Genomic DNA, 24,624 nt, shown 5'->3' with positions numbered 1-24,624 from the left:
AGGGCACTCGAAAACTAGCAAAAGATGCTGGATTCCCCCCCCTTGTCCTTGAATACTTCATACTAACAGTCTGTTAGTTCACATGTAGATTCAAGGAGATGGACCAGCCCCAACAGTAAAGTCTCCTCCTTTCAGGAAAGTTTCCTGCTGTGATTACGTTCAGTGTTCAAAAACCTCTTAATTTAACAAACCTGATACTTCGACCTTTCACTTCATCAACAGGATTATACATCCTACCTTGAAACATTCTTAACCCACAGTGAACAGAAGAAAACCAAGTACAGCTAAAGAGTTATCATTCTTAAGACCTGTTTCTAAAAAGTTACTAGGTTATTAGTTACTGTTACATATATGTAATACCACAGGCCTATGGAAGTAAGGTAAATTACATCCAAGAATTGTAAGAAAAATAAATTCTAGTTCAAGTCGGGTTAACAGGAATCTTCTCATTTGTTTAAGAAAATATGATCTGAACCACTAAGGAAGATCACGTAGGACATTAATCTTCTCATTTTTACTGTCTATTAAATACTGCAAAACTGTAAACACAAGGAAAATGGGATTATCTTGCCGCTAACATTAGATAATTTTTCTGTGTGGCAAAGCATTCGCAATCTGAACATACTGTTTAATTTTTTAAGAAAACTCCCTTCCGCAAGGGCTGTTCTATTACACAAGAAACAAACTTACCAGTATTTCATCAAAAAGACAGAAAAACATTATAAAAGATGGAAAATTATACAATCCCTAACCACAAGAGGATAAGAATGTAAACCTTAATTTTGAAACATACAACCTATTTTGAAAGAAATCTGATTGTTCTTGAAGAGACACAGTACCAGACAGCCTACCACTGGCAACGAAGTTTACTGTATAGAATATTCCCACCCCCAAATAGTAATAAAAATAATCTCTGAATTTCAGAACTGTTCAAATCCTTACATATTTGCACATGTTCATATTTTCTTCTGCACAGATACTGATTCAAAATTACACTGAAAAGGGAAGTTATTTAATGCTTCCTCACCATACCAAAATTAGTCATATTTACAATTGTGGTATTTTTACCTTATCTTTATCCACGCCGGGTTCTCTGTATACTGTCCATTTCTGCGCATCATCACTGTATAAAATTCTGTAGGCTGAGACATAATAGTAGTACTCTGCTAAGGTTGAGCCAGTAGTTATAATACCTGTGAAAATGAAGGTGCCCAGTTAGACAAAAAAAGGTACCAGTTTGTAAAAATTAATAGATCAGCTTTGGAATCCAGCATTACATAGGTGGAATCTCCACTGGTCCAGTTACATTTTGAAAAGTTTATCCAAGATGCCAGGGTCTGGAACTTGTACAGAGACTGAAAATCATTTCACTTTCAGTTCTCATGATATAACCTTGCTAAGCACTTTTCCCCCATTTCTTGATGGAAACAGTCTGTTCATTTGACCATGGCCCACTCCTGTCCCCAGTTGCCAAGACACCACCACTCTTCCCTGCTTTTGTACTACCACCTTAAAAGCACCATTGAAAGAACTACAGCTTCCTAAAGCTGACACTTTAGCGCTGCAGAACGACTCACAAAGGAAAGCTGTTTTGTAAAACAGCACCTCCAGCTGTCTCTCCAGCTACTAAAACGGTGACGGATGGTCCATCACAATCTCTGTGATGGAGCAGAGCCTAACCCAGACTCTGGCTGCAGCAGTCTGCACTGTCTGGCCCGCTCGCTGAGGGGCCCACCAGCCCCAACTCTCAGCCCAAGTTCCACTTCAGGCAAGGAGGCGAAGGGGAGGCTGCCAGCTGGTTTACTCGCTCTGCTGCTTATCTCGCATTGTACTGCAACTGCTCCTGGCTCCACTCTTGGATTCACTACGGCTATGACGGGCAGTAGGGAGAACCTAGAAACGCAAGTCAGTACACCTGCACCAGAGGTACCAGTGGACTGAGCTAACTGGATATGGATTTGCAACTCCAAGGAGACAATCAGCAGGAAAAGGGAAGCATCGAGGATCCAATAAAGCCACAGGAAACACTTCAACAAATTCTGATGGAAGATGTGTTTTCTACCATGAAACTCCACCTGTTCAACTCTTAACTCCAGGCTCCTCAGTATATTAGCTAGGACATGGAACCAACTTTGCTGTAATGGTAATTAAATGTCACCTGGACTTTAACTAAGACCAAGCACTGGAAAAAAAGGATGTCAGCAACCAAACTTTTTCAATGCTGCTTAAAAGCCACATCAGATTCACTTACCTGTTATTCTCTTTTCTTTATTCAAGTCAATCTGCAGCCACTGATGTTCATCACTGATAAAAGCAGCCCAAGGAGGACCAACCCTTTTTAGTCTGGCATTTTCAGGTTTCCAAATGTTCACTTGTCCTGTTTGGTCAGACCACTCAAGAATAGATGATGCCGTGATCTGGGAATCAGGGATTACCCCAGATTCCATCCCCAGTGTCCCATAGCAACCTGAGCAATAGAAAAGGTGAGGATTCAAAGTGAAAATTCAAGTTACACAATGATTTTACTGGTTTGGAGTTTAAGACATTACATGCAAATATTAAGCTGCCATTTAAATTTATACTATAACAACACTACCAACAAAACACACTGTCTTCTGCTTTCTAATAGTGATGCTGGAACCAAACTTGTGGCCGTGAGTATTCCATGACTTACGCCTGCCTAAGAGTAATGTGGATATTCTCTCCATCATCACCCACACAGAGCGCTAGACGAGAAGCTTTGGGGGAGCTGTCATGGTTTAAGAGTATGTACGGTTGATGCAGGAATGGGAAACAGACTACTTGATCATTCGTTCCTTTTTTGTGTCTATATAACTTCTTTTTTTTTAAACACACCTCAGTATCACAATGTTAATTCAAACAATACACCAAAGCATGTAGGAAGCCATGTCATAATCCTGGCCTTGAGCTCAAACACATCCTTGAAATTAGTTGAATTTTTTTGTCACCGTTCTTACTAGAAGTTTATTCCCATGTCTCATGCTGCTGCTGGCTAAAAAACATCTCCTAACTTCCTGGCTAAATTTCCTTGTGGCTAGTTGATACCCATTTGCTCTTTGCTGAAATCTTACTCTGTAGTGCCAGTAGTTTTACACGTGTGTTCCCCAGACATATCAGTAGAGAGCGATCTTTGCCTTCAGTCCGCCAGCCTGAACAACCCAGCCTGGCTTCCCTTTCGCTGTGAGCTGACCCTCTCCCTTCAGGTCCCCTGCAGCCCTCCTCGGCACCAAGGTCGGGCGCTCAGCCCTCAGGGCAGACGCAGGCGGCAGAGCCCAGGTGCGACTGGATCGCAGACAAGGCCTCGCCAATGCCTTGTGAGATGGCATTAATAGTTCCTTGCCTCTACTGGATGTACTTCATCTACTGCAGCACAGGATCACACTTAGCACTTCGCTAACAGAATCCTTTCCCTCATCCGTCATCTCCATCTAACATGGGGCCACAGTTTGAAGCAGAAACGCCTCAATCTCTATGTATACTTTTTGCTCTGTGATTCTTCAATTAATTTCTATTACTCAACTCTCAAAGTCAGCTAGGTCTTCCTGTACAAATAGCTGTGTCTTCCTCTGCACTGACCACACCTCTAGCATTAATAACACACTCCTCTATTTTGTACCAAGTCATGAAACCAACTATTACGGAAGAACCACACTAGTAACTTCACCACAGTCTGATAAATCTCATTTCAGCATCCTACGGAGTCCATTCTTCCTTCAGCTAACTCCTAGGCCACCCAACTACAGACGTTTTAATCTAGACCTGCATCTTGTCTCTACTTTATTCAGTAATTTCTCAAATGTGTCACTGAAATCCAGATAGTCTAGATCAGCATTTTGTCCTCTCTTCATATTTCCAGGCCATTTAATTACTTTCATATACACTATCAGATCACATTTTGAAAGGAAAAAAAACAACAAACCCTGCCTCTTATCACTGTGTTTAATATTCTCCATGCATACGGTCACCAGACATGCAACTCCTTCCAGCTCTTGCAGAGGTCTGGGAGAGAAATTATTTGAACATTATGTGGATTATGTTTTCTAATTTTTGTTTGTTTGTATACATTTCCATCTCCAAACACTTCTGCCCATCAGATTCCTGCCTTTACATCCCCATTCAGCATCACTTTTATTTATACACTTTTCCTGAGTATGTGTATGATTCCCCCCCCTTTTTTTTTGTTTTTAACTTTATCCTTATGGAAAACAAACATAATGCTTTTGTTAGTTTGTTGGGGTTTTTTTATATTGTTATTAAAACAGTTAAAGAGGTTAAGGAAAGGCCACTGTCTAAACAATACTTCCAACATCCATTCAAGGATAGCATTTGAAGTGACTAACAGAAAAGCTAGCTTCCATTTAGAAAACTACAGCTAATTTATTTGTAAAACAGGTAATTGATAGGAAGTAAAAACATGCAAAGCAGTAAAGCTTTAAAAAGGGGCAACACTTGTTATACCAATCAGCAACCTGGTACACATTTACGAAACAAAACATGGCAGCCAAGAAAGAACACAACTTACACACAGAGCGAGGCCCAAGAGATGCTCTTCTAGCGCAAGAGAGACAAGTAATTTATCACACAGCATTCAGTTGCAAGAATATGGGAGGGGAAAAAAAGGGGGGGGTGGAGAAAGTTGAGGAATCATTTTTGGATTTCTACTAGCTCCCTTAGCAGGCAACAAGGAAAGTGTAAGGAGTAAACCTGGAAAAAAACCTAGTACGCACAGTTGTTACAAATAAAGAGCAACTCTTAAGTGCCCGGCTCTGCTTTAGCAGTGTCTTTGAAGTATGGGAGTCAAGTCACTTTAAACCAGACCATAATGGAGCAACATAACCTGAAAGAATCTCTTTCTGCAGATAAGCAAGGCTTACTTTATACATCGCTGTACCTATAAACGTAGTGATGATTAGTCATCAAAATGAGATAGTATAACAATTCAAAAATATACATTACTGAGGAATGCAGTAAAAAGTCTCACTAGAACAAAAATTAAGAAATCAAATACGTGCACACTTATTTCTACTCACAAAATTTGTATGAAAGTGTCAATGTTAATACATGTGATAATGCTTACCACTCGTCTTAAATGTGAAGAGACTTGTAGATAACGGTCCCCTGCAGAGAACAAAAGACGTTTTTCGCAGTAGTCAGTGAGGAAAATTGAAACAAACTGTCTTCAATTTATTTTTCTTGTCTGACTTCTTGCCACTGAAACCTAGGCACATATGCCTAAACAAGCACTTCACGATTAAAGCAACACTTCCTGTCACCAAGTTGCAGTGCTTTCAGTACAAACACCTCTTCAACTGAAATCTAGTCCAGAGATACTGAGTTAAAGGCTTTCAAACAAACATCTGCCCAGCAAAACGCAAGACTTTATTAAAATGCTTCCCTTTTAAATTAAGCTAATCATAATAACAAGAATTAATCTCCTCTGATTGCTTTAATTCCTGGGACTTCTGAGATAAAATGACAAATTACACTCTCTTCCCTGCAACTAAAAAGTTGCTGTTAAATTATTCTTTTTCCACAGACCGTTATGGAATTCATGGTCATGCCATGCATTTTGGAAGATAAAACCTCCTTGCAGAACTTGGAAAATTAATCTTTATGGTTTAGAGGTTAAAAATATCTGGTAAAACAATCACACCGTAGCAAAAGAGCACTGTAAGAACCTTACAGAAGAGAACCTGGCCATGGAACACGTAGCTCCACTAGCTGAAATTAATCCCACAATGAGACATTACCAAGATCTAAGGTGCTAAAGATAAGGAGAACATGGGAAGTACACTTACACTTTTGAGGTGACATTGTTAGCCAGGGAGCCTTCATAGTACGGAATGCCCTTGCTGATTACAACGTTAATTTGGCCACCCAGAGTATTTGACACAACGCCTGCGTGAACACCAGCCATACAAAGTGATGATGACTTGAAGGGGGGTGGGGGGTGGGGGGGAAGAAAAATTTAATAATACATTGTAAATAAATTGAATACTACACCATATATTGTAAACACTACATAGTCCAGTTATAGTCTTTGTTATTTTTACATTAAGATACTGTTCTTATTTAACTGTTATCTCTGTTATTTAGAAACCATTCATCTTTGTTTTATTATGGAATTTATAAAACAACAAAAAGAAGGTCCTGATGTTTCACTGCGCCCTCGCCCAGATGTATTTGGAATGTAACTCTTGTAATTAAATAAGCTCAAACAAAGAGCAAGGTGAATCGGTCTGAAAAAGCCAGACAGCCAGACTTTCAGCCTATATTAAACCTATTATGTTAGACAACAGAAGCTGAATACATAAATACACAGGAAAGCTTTTAATAGAAAGCACATTGAAAGTATGTTTATTCATTTTCTCACAATTAAGGAGTGATGCACTGCAGATTTTGTAGCTTTTAGCCATTGGATTATATTTTTAACTCATGGTTAAACATGGCATAACCATCCAGCACTCTGATCCGTATAAACCCACAGTAATACATGAATACAATTCATTCTAAAGAAGCCGATTACCTAGGTTGTACAGGTCAATGGAGATCAGTTATGCAAAAAGTTTTTGCAGGCCATCCTGTCCTTTCCTTCTCTCCCTGGACGACTGTTAGCTCGGATCCCCTAACAAATGTCACAGTGACACTTTCGTTTCCCTGCCTTGCAGGCTAGTTGTGCCATAGACAGCAGGACTGACTCGTGACACCAAGTCCTTTGGGCACAGCACAGAGTAAGCAGAGCAAGATGCCTCTGTCTCCAGGACCAAAACTAGTCCAGGAGATCTTCTCCAGCTGGGAAGCAAACCCTTCCAGGCCAAAGGAGTTTGACCAAGAAACATCCTAGTGCTCAGGAGCAGACAGGCAGGCCAGTTCCAAAAAAAACTTAGCAGCGGTGGCTTTGCACCCATCCACCACGTGCACCACGGTCTCTGGAGGATTACTGGCTACACACAGTGTAACAGGCATAGTCAGAGCTACTCACGGGCATTCTTGCAACGTGCAGCACTGGGGTATGCACAGACACATGGCAATTCTGCAGCCCCTCGCTCACATCCAATGAGACTGGGATCAAACCGATTTTTAGAAAATCGAGTGGGCAAAGCTGTCTGTGAAGGACCACCGGGGTATCCCCCAATATACCTTCCGGAAACCATATTTAGCTTGTTATTACTAGTGTGGTATCCCAGTGCTGACTTGCCCAAGTCAATAAACAACAGAGGATGACTGCAGATTTTTATTTACTGTTAACAGTTGCTCCCCCAAACAAAGCCCACTGCTAGCTGTTGCTACTGAACACATTTGCTGCACTGCTCTGCCAACCAGTCCACTGGGTACTACAGAGCCTCACCACAGTTCTTGAAGAAGGAATCAGCAGGTCCTTTCCAGAGAAGGAAGACTTCATGGATGATTTTCTTTCTCACGTTATTTTAAAAACAGAACAACTTTCTCCATTGTGGCTTCTTTAGAAACAATTGCATGGTGCAGCAGGCCCGGATGCCCCTATACCTCAAGCTCACTGGCAAAAAAACCTGCTCACCCAGACTTTTCCAAACATAAATCTCCTCAGTATATTCACACACAAAAACTCTAACCCTATTCCCACCCCACAAATATCCCAAAAGCTTTCTAAATAAATGTAATTATGTCTTGCTCATGCATGCAGCTCCCCTTTCCTTTCCCACTTTCCCTTGAGAGTAAGAGCATGGGATTCTGCAGTAGATGAAGCTTTCTTCTCCCTGCTTACCAGAAGACATCAGCAATGAGTGCTCCAAGTCCTCAAGGACTGTGGACATTAGGGTCACACAAGTATTGTCAATCAAGATTTAGGGTATTTTTTAAAGCAGCAAGCAGGTGCTGATAATTTGAGAGAGATGCATGAGAAATATCTACCTGAAACTCTGTCTAAAGTGCTGGACAATTTGATTTCTTTCCACACAGCTTCACTTCTGGGAAATTCTCTGCCTTTTATTCAGAGCAATAAAGCATACAAAATGAAAGTCACAGGGCATTTATTTTGTAAAGTTTCCTTTTTCTGCCACAGAAAACAGTTTTTCCAGATTTTGGCAAAAAAACCTCCCAACAAGCAGAACTCCTACTGATGCTACAATTATGCTAGACAGAGAATCAACTTCATCTTGTTGCTAGCTACAAAAATTACCTCGCAGCTGTTTAGTGAGGACTGACTCACTGTGGACCAGAATATATAACACAGCTACGCTGTGGTGACATTTTTACATATGGGTAATTATTTAAGCAGGTAGCCTAGGATTTGCAGATATTTGAGAAAAGAAAATCAGAGAGGCACACTTTAGGTTCATATTTAATATTAAAATCTGTGCTCACTAACGTTTTAAAATTGTCTTTCCTCTGTGCTAGATCTAGTGGCTTATTAAAAGAGTATTTTAAGATAAACAAAGAGATTTAATGTATTTTTTTTCCTAGATTGCTAGCAAAATTATAATCACTTAAAAATAAACAAAGCAAACACCCTCCAGTTCTATGGCAGGTAAGCTAATCCAGTTATAAAAGCCTTCATCAGAAAAACAGTGTAGAGGTTTTTGTAGTGTTCTGAGTAAACAGTACATTATTGAAGATACTAATTTCCAGGTCATAGAACTATTAATGTTACAGTATTAACTCTATTTTGCCAATGGTTTTATAGCTGCTGAGCATAGACAGTATTTCACCTCTCATGTTGTAATAAAAAATTAAGATAACCACTGAGACCCTCTGTTTAGAGATGCGTTACAGTGTCAAAAACAAGACGACACCATTAAAAGAACTGGTTCTCTCTCTATAAATCTGAATTTCCCAACCTGAGAAAGCCAACAAAAACAAAACAGGAAGTAGAAAATAATGTTTTGATTGATCCACCCTTCTCAGCAGGCCTTACAAAAATGTTTGAGTCTTTACTGCACTACTTTGCTTCTTGGAGATGGCAAGATCTGAAGCACTAGCCATTTAGCAGCTGTGCAAAAAAATGAGTACCATGCTATTCACTTTAGGAGGTACAAATTCCAGAACCCAGGCAGCAGAACTAATGTAAACAACTATAATTGACTTGTAATTATACCATTTACCAAATGGCATTTTACCAAAATTCATGTAAGCCCACGGTATTTTTACTTACGTCTCTGTATCCATGGGGAATAGTGCCTGAAATATCAGCAAAAGGAATCACACATCCAGCTGGACAATACTTACTGGAAGAGGATAAAATATCAAGTCAAGATATGCATGCAACTACAACTCTTATAACGTTATAAAATAGTCACAATGTTTTTGAGTTACAATGCACTGTTATCATTCAGATTATCACTATTTAAGGATATATCCTCATTGAAGACATATCAAATCAGACAAAAAAAATACTCAGGAAGAGAAGTACACAACAGAACAGACATTTGAAAAAGTTTAAAAAGAAGCCTCAGCTGAAACTACAGTTCCAGTCTCAATATAATATATTAATAAAGCCAGCATTTAATAATATAAATACTGCATGGCTTCTGTAAATTGAAAGTACCAACATTAATGCATTTTATTTTATAAACTAGAGACCTGCATATCTATTTGTTCTGCATCCTTTAATAATAGATCTGAAAAGTAATGTTATTTTATAGTAGCTCCTGGCAACGCTTTCATCATAAAAACCTGGTCAAATTCTGTTAATGCCACTAGTTCATGAAAAGCAAAAGGCAAGACATCTGCACCTCTGATGCAGGCCGATGGTCATGTTCTAGTGCTACTTCATACTGCACATACAAAAGCAATTAAATCTTCAAGATTTAACAGTGAACTGGAGTAAGCTATTAACGTTTTCACCGCAGTTCAACAACAGTTGAAGCAACATTGCAGGTACCACGAAAACAGTGGGCTTGAGAGACTTGAGCACATGTTGAGTAAGGCCAGAACCTACAATTAAAACCCTATTTTGGAACTTGGGAAAATGAAAGAGAAATGCAACAGTTGCACTTTGAAACTTTTCATGATGCCAGGGCTGAAGTTTTCTGAAAAGTAAGTTTATGTACTTCACAACAGTCCGCAGCTTTAAACACTGTCCTTGCTTTAGATGGAAATGGAGGAGGAGGAAAACAGGGAAATGACATATGGTTCCCCCATCAGAAGGTACAGCATTTTATGTCTCCACAGAACCTCATTAATTCACACCAAACTGTGAAACGGGCTTGTAATTTTTAACACATTTCATAGTTTAGTGCTCCTTAGATAACTGTAATACAAATTTCAGCATTTAAGGTGTATACCTGCTGTAATATGTGTTTATAAAAGCTATATTCTTTCTATGGGAATGAGATATTAGCTCCTATCTGTTAGTGCAAATTAACGAGGTTCTACTGTATACTGCATGTAAATAACAAAAACGGGGGGCAGAGACAGAGGAAGGACGAGTGCAAATGTCAAAATTATTCAGCCCTAACCCTAATTAGTTTGTTTCTTAAGTTCTCTGGACAGCCAATTTTCAAGCTGCATCAGGCGTAAGTAACAGAGTGAAGTAGAAACGCTAAAATGACTTCATTAAAGAGATTGGGGGGGAAACAGGTAAAATCAGTCTTACTTGAATTCTGGTTCGGAAAAGTGACTTGCATTGTCTAAACAGGTAATTAGGTCTGGAAAGAAAAAATGTTAGGTCAAGAGGGTGATAAAGACAAGTTTGAGTATGCTTTTTAAAGTGCACAAAAATATATGTTTGAGCCTCTGTGGCTTAACCAGAAGTCTCAGAATGAAAAAAACCCACATTCCTACTAAATTTTCTTGCAACAGATTTTGTATTACAGTAGAACCTTGATAATTTGTCTGAGTAACCGGGAAATCCACTGAGAATGTTAGACAAGAGTAACACTACAAACATTCATTTTTTGTGCAGCTTAATTTACAGCTATACTTCAGAGAACCTGACATATTCAGAAACATAAACATACGTTCTTTTCACAAAATTAAATAAACTAAACAGGCCTCTGTTTTCAGCATTTAACAGTCCTACAGTACTGAAACCAGGCAGCATAGAGAACAAACATGAGTGCCATGTTACTGGCATCCGTGACTGACACCTCAAATTTTATGTTCAGTCTGCTGTGTATCAGCACATACAGTCCAAAATACTGAGAGAAACGCATCAGAAAACCCACAAAACACAAATTAAAAATGAAAACCCTTTATCTGTTCTTTTTTAGAATTACTTCTATAAAGGGTTTTCTGAAGCCTTTTGCCTTGTGAAGCAGTTGCTGGCAATCCTTCATTTCCTTGTGCACCATGTATGTCACTCACAGTTACAGTGAGTGGAAGGAGATGGAAAACAAATACAGCAGCCTCCTTTAGAGGCTAGAATAACCAAAAACATGGCAAAAAACAAGAAATGGAAAAAAAAAAAAGGTAAGTAATCACCAGATTATGTAATTAAAGAGTTGAGGGAGTACAGGAAACAGTCACTGAAATAAAATTTTCCACAAGGTTCGTCTGTATAAAATACATACAGTTTGATAAGAACATTTTTTAGTTATCTGCCACCTTGATTACTACCTGAAAAAATGCATTTCGTCCTTTATCTGAAGCAGCTCTTTCATTCTTAAGAGGTAACTGTGATTCTTGCCCTGCTATCCAGGGTAAGCTTTCATATAATTTCTTTAAAATTACAGTAACTTAAATAATAACTGAACAGTCCCATTTCCTACACAGAAATATCAGGAAGACTGTATTAAAAGTCTTCATTTTTAGAAGTTAATTTGTGAGAACACAGGAATAAATAAATTAGTTCTGTGTTTTTACTAGGCAGCTCTAATTTTACCAGCACAGGAAAATTACCAAATAATTATAAATACCCGATTTGTCAGTGGTTGAATAAGCTGCAAGAAATCCACGTCCAGAAGTGTGTGTTCCGCTCATGAACTGTACTGTGACTTCATTACTTTTTGAAGTAATTAAACCATCCATTTGAAAGCCAAACCCACAGTATTTTCCTATGGAGAGAAGGGGGAGAACAGACATGGACCAAAACCAACATTGGTAATAAGCATCTTTTTTCATTTGCAGTGTAAGCTCACATTACTTCTGGCATACATTCAAAAACAAATACATGTGCATGACACTAAATCATGTAGTCAGTGTCCATTTAAAGCAAATGGCAGAGTATGGGTACCACATTTATTTTGCCACTGTCAACAGGTGAGAGTTTCTCACAGCCTTAACATTTGCAAATAAATGTGACCTTATCCCATTCACCTCTAGCCATGCATAACCCTCGCAGTCAGTTCTTCAAAGACCATGAGAAATCTGTCAAGGAAAAGGATCGAGTTAGGGCAATGAGAATCATCCACAGAAACAATGAGAAGAAAGCCCCTCTCTTCCTTCAGCTGTTGGGGCACTTCTTCCTTGTCAACTATTTCATGGTTTCTGTCAACTGGTTTTCTTACTTTGGGACAACCGCAGGCATGATTCGCTGCACTTCCGCATTAACATACAAGTGCATGTGAGTACCATTAACATCAACTACCAGCTGGTTCACTTTCTGTTTTGCTGCACCTATAAAACCTAACAGAGGTTCTGCATCTGGATACTTCACTTGCCATCCAAAATGACCAAAATTAATACATTTTAAACTGAGATGCTGCACTCTGCAGATATTGACAATACTTGCCCTATGAAGTCCTAGAATTACTACCAAATGACATTACCTGGATGAATGGATGTTAAACACGCCCAAGTCAATACAGAATTCTCCAGCCCTACTAACTAGAACCTTTAAGAAAATACTGGTCAGTTTATTAACCTGTTAAGAAAAAATAAAAAATAACCTTCTGTTCTATAGGCTCCCTCGATCATTCAAGGTTGTAAACCATCTATAACCCTATTTAAGATTCAGCAGTGGATAATCACCAGCAGCAAATGACACTGCATGTGTTTCAGTTTTCCGTTCATTTATTTGCTTTCTTGAAAAGTATGCTATTATATCGTAAAATAACAAAAAAGAAGCCAGACTCCCTTCTCAACTAAAGGCAAATTACAGTACTAAAGTAGAGGGAGTGGAATAACACTGCCCTGCAGGAATAGTTCCTAACAAATATAATACAAAACCAGTGTAACAAACAAATATAATGTGTATGTCAAATTCCTTTAAAAAGTGAACTGAACTCTCAAATACTAATAAAATTAGAAATACAAATTCCTATCGTTATTCAGAGCTTTCTAAATTTTGCTTATTCAGATTTTTTTTTAAAAAGCAAGGGTATTTTCTAAAGAAAAAAAAGAAAATAGATTTTACAATACTTTAATGAAATGTATAATAATATACAAATATAACCAGTTTAAGTAGTGAATTGAGGTAAGGTTATCAGGGAGAGTTACAAAGAAGTAAGTTCCCTTTTACCAAGGCTCCACACTGACCCTATGTTTTGCTCTAAGTCATGTTTCAATGATTAATTGCATTCATTATGATAAACTGCATCATTTTTCCAACTACCACTTTTCCTTTTTTTTTTTTTTCAAGTTTTGTTTTCAGCCACTGGATCTTGTTACACAATTGACCAGCACAAGACTTCTCTCAGGGTAGGTCAGTCTGTCTTCAAGACACCATTTATCCTCCTCTTTGGGCAAACACCCAGGGCAAGACATTTAAATCTAGCTTGGATAAACTATCCAGTGCTGCTTGCACCATGGAGATACAGCCTTTGACAAACTGTAGACTGATGCACCTTATGATTCATGGCAAGACATACTTTTGAGACTATAAATCACTTTTCTAACTCTTCCCTGGCCTCTTGCCATATTTTTAGCAATCTTTTTACAAAGTAGGCACTAGAAATGGGCAAAACATGACTGCCATGACGCCTCTGTCAATGGTACATGCAAAAGATGTAATATCACTATTTTGTCTGTACTTATGCATTTAAGAACCCCAAGTGCTTTTGCGCAGCAAAATTACAGCAGGAGAGGGAATTCCCACAGTAGCTTACATTCTCTGCTCCTATAGATCTGGGCTTACATTGTATGTATTAAATAAGTACACCTGACTGTAGATGCACAGTGATTGGACTGGAATGAAATCTAACACAGAACCCCTTTATATCTTAATTAAACTAGAGACAAACTTAACACCAAGGATTTGAATCTTCTTTTGATTTACTGATAAATATTCAGAAGGCATATTGAAAACAAGCCCTCAAAAGCTTCATTAGAAACCTTCTCTGTTTATGAATGAACTAACCCACTAACAATTCATTTTTTAATCTAATCAGCCAATTTTTAAGTCATTTTGGGTTAAAGCAGATATCACTGAATTTCAGATTTTATGTAATACAAGTATTTTAATGTTAGACCACGTCAGTAGTCTTGAATGGAAAAACTTAGGATAAATCCAGATTTATTCCAAAAAAATTCAGGTCACTGTCCAATCTCTCCAGTGCTTGTTGCTTCAAACATGAACATTCAGCAGTCTGCATCGTCTGTATCTGCCACTGTTAATATCACTGTTTGTTCTGTGATTTAATTTATTAAGAGCAGAACAACACACACATTTGCTCAACATACTGTGCTACTACACCAGCTGGGAACAGCTGAAAGTCAAGAGAAACAAATGAAGTAGAAAATTTACTCAAACCCATTAAGTCACTTGTAAAAGTGAATAATAGACTTATCAGAACTGGACATTCCTTGCCATTTAAGGACTTCAGCGTTTCCTATTTTGGACCAAGTCTGGCTCAACAGCTCCAAGCACATACTTATTTTCACACACACTTACCTAGGTAACAGTTGGAAAAGAGGGTTAACAAAGCTAACGTTCCACTAGCCTCTTTATAAAAAGACTCAATTTAGTGGGAATGGCATCTGTGTTGCACAAAAACAATCTTGGTGAAGTAAATCTCTCTCTCTTTCTCTCTCTCCAGATTAAAGCTTTAGGAAAGAAAATAAAATTAATCTGCACAATAACAACCAATTTCAGGGAAGGAAGAATGACAATTCCTTTTGAGTTTTATGCAAAGTAACCACAAGGGTCTTAAAACCCTACATACACCTTGACGTAGATGACAATATCACACTGCTATTTGAAAAAAACCCCTGCCTTATATTATAGTCTCTTAAAGAGGACAAAAATTAAACTATGGACATTATCAGAAGATGGGGGATATTTGAACTACACAACTTTTGAAGCCTGACATCCTTTAATGCTACCAAGACAAATAGCTCAAATCAGAGCTATTCCATACAAAAAGAAAGGCATTTCAGGTAAGGTATATATATACACACACACACTTTTTTTACTTTTTTTTTTTTTTTTTTTTTTTTTAAATGAAGATCCTCATAGTTTTGCAATACTCTCTCCACTGCTTACAAGAATTCTGCAAGCTACTGGGAAATGTCTAAGAAAAAAAAACCATTACAACAGAATTTCCTTTGAGAATCTGAAGAACAAAGATTATTATAGGATCTGTGTTGCATTTACCATCTAGTTATTGTATACACAAACAAAATGTAGGAGGTTCTGGTATCATTACTCATCATTTCTTTGGTACATTTTTAGGATACAGGAATTGTGTCAATACGACAGACATTTACATACACTTCAGTAACAGTAAACAAAATGCAATTATTTAAGAGTAATTACATTAAGAATACACTGGCATTCCAAACAGAGAGTTCATCTGCTGAGCAACATTGGTAAGCATACTTGAAATGAGCACGTCACCAGAGAAAGAGGCAATCAGAGTGCTGTTTTCTTTACCACTTTTATTTTTATATAGTTACAGTTACACCTGTACTCCCTCCCTGCACTGAAGACCTGTATAGCATACAGGAGAATCTTTCCTCAGCTGAGCTTTCTAGCAGTACCATTAGTTGTAATAGTCAGGTCCCTGATGGCTGTTTTTCTACTGTGGTGAGGTACACAGAGCACTCCTCAAAGTCTTGCAGGGCTTCCTTGGTATGAAGCGCAGGAAAAACACAACTCCAATTACACAATTACTAAAATTCCTTTCTTTACCTTATTTGAGTTGCCTGTAAATAATAAACACCTCGCTCTCTTCATCATTTCTCATAAGACTCAAAATCCACACTGTACAAGGAGCAGTGCGTGATGTATTCAGGCAAGGTCTTACCCTGCCCAATATCCAACTGAATTATAACAGTTTTCTAGGGCTATAAAAAAAAGAACTTAACTAATGCCATACACCTAGTAGTTACTCTATGCTCAGAGCAGGTAAACAAGGAGAAATTTAAAAAGTAACAGAAGTACCAACAATATATCCAAGTTCTATATAAGACAACAGCTTTCAAATACCAATAATAAAAGCTCCTACCTATCTCTGTCCTGGTGGGACCAATCCCATTGTGAACTCTTAAATAACTCGAATGACAAGAATCTGAATCATCAATATCAAAATCGCCAAATTTGAGCTGAACTCGCTGCCCAGGCTTTACACGAATTTCCCATTCACAAACTGTGCTATTGGGAGAGGTCTGTGGGTAGTTTATCGAAGCAAGAGTTCCACTTTCAGGGCCCAGAACAGTGTGTCCACATCCATCACCTACAAAAGAACAAAAATAAATCAGGTATGTGCATTCATCTTCAAAGCTTCACTGGTGATTTAGTCATCCTGGTTTTTAGCAGCGGCATAAGATTTGTTGGGGTTTTAACCATACTAATCATGTTGCAAGAAAACTCCAAGTAAGTCGCATGCAGATGAAATGGCAATTGTGAGAAAACACCATTGAACTAACATTGCCTAACGTTTAGCTTATCATAGGTGACGAGAGAGCTGCTACAACTTCCTCAACGAGATAAAAATTCATCCACAACGACTTAAAAAATTGCACAGACAGTACGGAAAGTGTCCTTGCCATTTCATGTTCCCTCAACACCTACGTACAGAAGAAAACACATTCTGAAAAGGAGGGAGAAACCTGCCAATAAAACAAGAGCACATCAGTTTTACTGTTGTTACTGTATTCACAACACGACGAAAAAGAACAGAAGTGGAAAGACAATGCACAGAAAATACTCTACTGAAAATAACTGCCAGGTCTGACCATCATCAAACTGCTAGTGCATTGTTTTCTACTGTACCACAATTCTAATGCTGTAATTAATTCTTACAGCTCTTCAGAGAACATGTTCAATTTTTCTGGATTTGTACAACAAACTAAACTATAACTCCAACCTGGAGCCCTCTACCTGATATTTGAGTATTGATTTTAAACAGCAGTAACAATACTAAAGAAGACTTGTTTAACAAGTAGAAAAAATAGCACAAATTGTGTATTCTCAAAATCAAATTACAAAGAGCAAACTGATAAATCTATTTACTCAACAGCTAGACATGAATTTCCCCCAGTATGTAGTACAAGAAGTCTAAGAATTTGTGTGTTGTTTTGGAAATAAGACTGTTCTTTAAGTAACATCCCCCAAAAAGCCTATTTATCGAATTTAGTCCCATGAAATGAGTAGGCCAGGAACAGCATTATCATTTTCAGGATTTGACACCAGAAGGTCCAGAGATCTTTTGTAAGAGATCTGTACAGGTTATCCTAAAAGCAATCAGGACCTTTCAGGATCTTGAACAAAGTTATGTCAGCAAAAATAGCAAAGACAAAAATCAGATTAGATATGCTGCTAAAAATGTCTTCAACACCACTCCAAATACATTTATTATCTGTAGGTCCATTTTACCGTTCAAAATTCATGCCTTTGTATACAGTTCCCGCCAAGCGATTACAACAGAATTAACATTACGTCAAGATTTCACACTCTAGAAATTCACAACGATCAACATCATTTGTCTTGACAGATGTTTGTTTTGACAGCTAAAAGTGTCAGTCTGAAAGTGTTTCATATTACATATTATTATGTGTAGTTCCTCTACTAAACATGAAAAGGTAAGCTAAGCTTTAGGGACAAAAAATGTACACACATTTAAGAATTCTAACTAAAGTTCAAAATTCTTAAATGTGTTTCATGCAAGACTGAATGGAAAAGTAAGTCCAATGCACTGAAGTGATGTGGGAAAAAATACACTGTGGTACTTAACTAGGTCTGATTAATCTGTTTGCAAAAGCACCTAATTTCTAGTAACAAAACCTATTCTCTTTATAATCTGAGCACATTGAAAGATAGCTGCATGTTCTAAAAGCTAAAGTGCTGCTGGTATATACAGAATCACAAACAGATGCAAACTGCAGCTTTTTTTCTTGCTAGCAGTCTTGAATCAAAATGATGCATCTTCTTTGGAAAAGGTAACTGGAATAGCTGCTTCAGTAAAAAGCTCTATTTGTAAAGCTGTTGTTTAGCCATGTTTTTCTTCAACCAATTTTAGCAATTTGCTTTAAAACACTTTGTTCCACCCCATGACATATTATTTCCATTTGGGTGACAGCTGATAAACTATTTTCCTAAACTACTGTTGTTCTAATACACAAGACACAATTGTCCAATGTTGCAAAGAGGTAACTTAAACCGTATGTTTTGTGTATCATTTTAATCCTGGTTTCTTTCCAAAGGCATGTTACAAACCTAAGAGCAAGTGAAAGATTTCTCATTCAAAAAAACCTGTATGGCCTTGGTTTACTAGTAAACATTTAATTGTCCGATTCCTTATTAGTCACAATATGCATAACAGTCAAGAAAAATACTGATTCCTTTGCTAGTAAACTGGCTGTTCGCAAGCAAATACATACATTACAAAATACATGGGACTTACTATAATGAAAACAACAAATATAAACTAGGTCTTTATTCCTGCTGATATTTGTGGCTAGTATTTCAAAACTCTTTATACTGCAGACATACAAAATTAATTTTCAACATAAATAGCAGTTGGTTTTAGGTTATGCCTTAAATAAAAACAATGACCCAGTTAAGCAGTTGTGTGCTTTTCCTATCCTGTGGGAGAGGTAAGCAACTGTTTAATCATTTACAGATTGAAAATATTATGCAGATACACTAACACAGTGGCCTTTTGAACACGAAATCATAGTAGCTTTCACCTGTATGGGCAGATACATTGTTCTGAGTGCATTTTAAGGAAAAGAAAAACGCTTCCACGATCTACAAGACTTTGTAGTTAATTATTTCTCATTTCAATGGGCCCGTTACTGCAATGCAGTAACCACACAAATGCTATTTCTTACAAGCAGGAATACCAATAATGGACATGCTTATGTACCTTTGATTCTTCCCCACACTTTTGCATCTTAAGCCTATGCTGCTGGAAGTCAAAGACAAAAGAGAGCTTGGGTCTCTTCTTTAACCCAAACTGTACTTAAACTGTAAATTTCTCCACTTGAAAGTAGAAAAGATCATCCCTAATATTCATTTAAACCATCCACTTCAGTAGTTTGCTGTTCAGCTGTCTTGAGCATGAAACAATACCAGCACTGTGTTTGTATGATGATCAGGGCACACCTCTCACGAGAAAAGCAAAAGAACTCCAAAAACACTCTTACACATTTAGGTGATCAAAGGCAAATAAAATATCGTAAGTTTTAAAAAGACACTGAGACTTTTCTTTTGAAGACACATTGCTAACAAATGTCACATTCCCCCTTGTAGGTTGGAACAATCAGCCTTGTTTCCAGTGGCTAGCTAGAAAAACTTTCTAATCTGTCTCACACAATTTAATGGAAGTGCAAATCTCAAATCTCCCTTTTGTTGCAGGCTTTCTTGAAAACGTGAGGAAAAATACTCTTCTAATCTACCCATATTAAAGAATCTGCTCTCAAATCATACTAGAAAGGAATGGAAAGGAAAAAAAGTGCTGAGCTGCATCTACAGCATCATCTTACTATGAAGCCAATTTTTAAAAGTAGCTCACTCTGACTGGACATGTTAGATCTCATTTTGTTGTGTGTTTCACTTAGGTTAGTGATAGCACAAGTGCCAGGCACTTCCTGCCTGAAGAATTTAAAGATTACCATTGCATGTCCAGCATGCAATACGCAGTCTGCCATGGGCAGCAGCATCATTTCAGGAGCTATTTGGAAATTTCTAAAAATCGCACTTCCAGTGAAACTTGCAGAACAATGAAACCTCATTTTATTTTATTGGTATTATAAAAGGGTAGTTCTTGAGCTTCTCTACGTAAGTGGTACTTCATCATTTCTGCCAAAGTTGTATAAATAGCACTGATCAACTCCAGAGACACATATATACATCCTTTATCAGGGGAGCAATCTACAATACTCAGCAATTTCTCCAAGAAAAAAAAGGAAGTACAATTCTTTGCACTACAGCTACATATATAGGAGCATTAGCTACTTCATTCATTTGGAAGTCATTAATTAATAAGTGCCACAGAATCTTTTGCTTCTGTTAATCTATGTGCATGAGAGTGGAATATCTGAGAACACATAGAAGAGACAGACATCAGTTCCTAAATCAATTATTCCTGAATGGGCTGACAACTTCTGTTGTCAGTACGCAGCCGAACAAGTCTCTTGCTTTCTTTCAGACCTCTGTCACACAACAGACCTACCCTGCACTTGGAGAATAGATCAAGCTCTTTGCAGAAACATACACGTTACACCTGACATTTGCTGGAAGGTCTGCAGATGTGCATAGAATTTCATGTGTCCCGAGGAGCATGTTCACAGCAAACATGAATAAGCTCAGGTCTTCACCAAAGCATGTGTTAGAAACATGGGCGCCTCTTAAGGAGCCAGTAGAGGAAAGCAGACTGCTGCTGTCAGGAGAACCATTCATCTCTTCTGCAGGCGCCTTCGAATGCAGTCTGGATGAATTATCCTGACAGATTACATATGAGCCCCGGGCTACGGCACGTTGATGTCTGATGCAATCATGCAGATGATTTAAAGCGATTTCTCATACCCAAGTTCTTTACATCAACAAAATACAGAACTTGAACCAACACAAACATACCAAAATCCATTGGATAAGAAGAAAATGTGAAATTCAATAAAATGAGAGGACACTGCACATGCATGAGTGGGTGCTAAGTGCTCTATTAATACCCACAAAAGATTAATTATTCTTTATAGTCACTCAAGTCAATTAATCAGAACTTTTTCCCCCTGAAATTGGCTGCTGTTAGTGACTGCTAATCTTGTTCTCACTACCAAAACATGTTAAAAATTAATCTTTAAGACTACAGAATGCTTTCCCATTCCTTACTTGGAGAAGAGAGAATGATGAAATAAAGACAATTTAAGATTACAGTCTATAAGGCATAACTGATGCATATCAAAACCCTGATCTCAATTTTAACACGTGGCACTGCCTTTTGAACAGACTCAATCTAACCACTGTGTTTCCCGAGAAGATTTTACATCTATAAGCTGTGATTTTCTGTAAGTTTGTGACTACATACAGGATGTAATTAAATTTTTCTTAACTAAGCAAAGGTAGAACCAAATCTATTAGAGTTACGCAAGCAAAAAGATATTTTAACTCCAAATACACAGCTCTTTCTGATTGAATACACTACTATAATTTCTTCTCTTCTGTTTAGCTCCTGTGCTCTGCATTTCCCTGCTTTTTATCAGTGTGCCACTAAAAGACACTGCATCTACTTTTTGTTTTCCTCAGTGTGGGCAAGAAAGTTTACACAACCAACAAAATAGTTCTATGGATAAGAAACACTGAGGAATTAAGACCACAGAGACATCAAATTCTAAATAGCTTTTTCAGGTATTTTCAAATGCCCTTATTTGTGTCCTCCAAATTCATTGCTGTTTCCAGCAAAATCCATAGAACTATGCTCTTCAGGAAGGAATCCGCTCCTCTGTCAGAATTAATTTTCTTAACAAGCCAACAAGCACGGAGTCCACCTTCATCTTTACGCCATTTATTTGCCTCAGTAAAACTCTGGTTTGAGCATTTCATCCCATTACAGATGTTTCACAACATAAAATACCCCACGCTTCCACAAGGGAGGCCATAGCTCAATAAACACTTGAAGGCACTTCAAATTAGTGCAGCCACAGACAAAAGCAAGCCTTGTCTGCCTCTTGCTTTCGGCCACTTGTTCTCACACCCTTCCTGGTACCGGAGGAAAACACTTCTGCAGCCACATGGTAAACCAGACCAGGGACTTGAGATAAAAATAGCTGTTAGTTTTAACCTAGAGCAATCCCCTAATTTATTTTAGCGTGCACATGCAGCAGTGCCTTCCCTGACAGAGGGATAGGACAGTTGAGAGTAGGGAAACACCAGCAACTGCTGCTTTCACCAGCACTGCCAGCCTGGGTTTGCATTTTAAACAACCTTAAATCCCAACCAGAAGCGTAGACACCATCCCTTCCCCTGGGAAGACCAGTCACACAAGAGTGGCGCACAGGCTTCAGGAACTGAACTGGCTTAAGACGAACCAGCGCTCCTACCCATTCCCACAGCACAGTGTTAAGATTTCAGTCAACTCAGCTCTCTAAGGCAGCTCAATGTGCAACTGCCAGTGGTAGGGCAAGGAAAGGAAGGCAGGTGGGATTATGGTTGTCTCAGCTTGGATTGATATACTTGCTGTGGGGCACCCTTAGAAGGGTAATGAAACTCTGGGTTGAGGTTTAACAAAGATAAGAACAGGACAAAAGGTAAAGCACAATAAGCGTTTTGCCTTTCCAAATGTTGGCAGCTCAGTGGTGGCAGAGAGAGACAGAGGCTGATTCTTGCTCTTACAGCAAAAGTACAAAATTTAAGACAGCATTACAACAAAATTTTACTGTTTTCATTTAAAACGCTAGCCACATGCTGGGCTAGTGGTAATTAGCACTTTATTATTTTCATCTGTACACACAGCTTTTCAATCACCATCTCTGGAAATGCAGTCCTAGCTTTCAGCCCCTGCATTTTACACAAAAGAGTAACTCTTAGCCTCGCTAAATTTAACATCAAAAATATGGTAACATTTTAAAACAAATTATCTCAAATTATTAAATCATCAGAGCAGGTAAGACGTTTGCTTCCTCTGCTATTATGTACTAACCAAACTGACTACTCAAAAGAACAGAAAAGAAAGATCAGCTGTATGACTGTGTTGCAGAGCTTTTGATTACCGATGTCAGGGGAATGATGTGAGTAAGTCCCCAGGGACAGCTATGACTTGCTTAAATAGTACGCAGGCAAAAGCGGCCTACAAAGACAGGCTAGCCATGGTGAAAAGTGGTTTACATGAGGACTCTGTAAGAGGGCTATGCGTTCAATGATACATAATGCAGAAGCCCTCCTGATCTGCTGCCTATGCTGAATCATAGTGGCAGTTCATGTTGTATGTTGTCTTTTGCCTAGCACATGCAGCTCACCCACTTCCCAAGACATATCATTTACTTAGCATCTGCACCAACACTTTCATAAAAATAAACACTGTTGCGCTTCAGTGCTCTAAGTGCTACCCAGCAGAAACACAGCTGATGAAGTAAATGAAAAATAACACACAGATGGTCATGCAAAACTCTATGAGAATAAGCACTAGTCATGGTCAGAATAGGCTTCAAATCTCTTCTAAGGTCTTCAAACGCCTCACCACACCAGGACCAACTGAAATTTCACAAGTCTTACATATGTCAACAAAGCAGCAAAAAAATCTCCAGTCATACCAGTAATTCACATGCTAAATTAACACTAGTCATCTTTTTCTCTGTTCCATTATTAGTTCATAAATGAGACCACAGGGCCTATGCTTCAGACCCACAGTGGCATACATTGATCTAAATACCACCCGCTGCGGTACCTTATTGCCTTTTATAATAGCTGCAACTTCCCGTCCTGCCTACTGCCGGTGCTTATCGTACCCTTGTTAAGCTGTACAGCAGTTTTATACCCAGGTTACCACGCTATCTGCCTTTTACTGAGTAAGGGTATGGGTCAACAGGGGTCTAACAATCACTGCAGCCTGCACAATGGAGAGGATGCAAGGTAGGGACAGGGAGGAGAGGGTGAGACAGCAGCAGCCAGTGGTAAAAATCATGTTTGGCTACCGTGGAATCAACAGAAGCCGGCAGGAAGGAAGCTGATGGTTCGGGTACCTGAACAAAAAACAGTGGGGCATCTAGAGGCTTTCAGAAAGAAAACCTAAGAAAACCACTGCTATTATTTGCACCCTGTAGCTGCACCAAGAACGGTAACTTTAAATATCAGTTTCTAACCCTCTTTAAAGTTTGTCATCCAACTGATGAAACAGTAACACTCCACATCTCTACACCGGTATTTCCTTCTGCCGGTGCAGGTGACATACAGCATCATCTTAGTTTCTAACACTCATTTTCAACTCCAATTTCAAAATTACAATGGGGACTGTGTGGGGTTTTCCCATTGTGAACAACATGGCTTCATTCTAGTGTCATGAAATATAATACATGTTCTGTTCTAAAAGGTAATTCATTCCTAATTTTGCCTTGTAGATATTCCTTTAAAAGAAAGGTATTTTCACACTTGTGACCCGCTATGAATACAATCAATAAAACAAACATTATGTACTACTGAAAAATAAGATGATTAAGTAGGAAGATGACAGTAAATTTACACACTTGAGTCACTGTTTTTTTTTACTGCCAAAATTATCACAGAAGTATAGCAAGAACATATAGGAAGTCAGTAGTGTCTGAAGCTCCATTAAAAACTATCTGTGAACTTTGAACTTGCCCATCAGCTTT

General features: G+C 38.3%; 1 protein-coding gene across 4 annotated transcripts in view; it reads right to left on the bottom strand.

The window, feature by feature from the left end:
* DCBLD2 (discoidin, CUB and LCCL domain containing 2) overlaps positions 1–24,624 on the bottom strand; it is a 58,100-nt gene that overhangs the window by 11,277 nt on the left and 22,199 nt on the right. For 3 of the 4 annotated variants that reach the window (XM_030020146.2, XM_030020147.2, XM_030020144.2), the window contains 8 exons: positions 16,326–16,553; positions 11,856–11,993; positions 10,595–10,646; positions 9,152–9,224; positions 5,820–5,953; positions 5,099–5,139; positions 2,252–2,467; positions 1,069–1,193 (listed from right to left, as the gene is read on the bottom strand). In XM_030020146.2, coding sequence (XP_029876006.1) covers positions 1,069–1,193; positions 2,252–2,467; positions 5,099–5,139; positions 5,820–5,953; positions 9,152–9,224; positions 10,595–10,646; positions 11,856–11,967 — 753 coding nt within the window. In that variant the 5' untranslated portion in view covers positions 11,968–11,993; positions 16,326–16,553. The remainder of the gene's footprint in view (positions 1–1,068; positions 1,194–2,251; positions 2,468–5,098; positions 5,140–5,819; positions 5,954–9,151; positions 9,225–10,594; positions 10,647–11,855; positions 11,994–16,325; positions 16,554–24,624) is intronic. The other variant, XM_030020145.2, reaches the window with a different exon arrangement.

The sequence above is a fragment of the Aquila chrysaetos genome, chromosome 7, assembly GCF_900496995.4.
Source record: "Aquila chrysaetos chrysaetos chromosome 7, bAquChr1.4, whole genome shotgun sequence".
Classification (NCBI taxonomy): domain Eukaryota; kingdom Metazoa; phylum Chordata; class Aves; order Accipitriformes; family Accipitridae; genus Aquila; species Aquila chrysaetos.
Note: the sequence above shows the minus strand (reverse complement) of the source record. Positions and strands in the feature narration are given on the sequence as shown.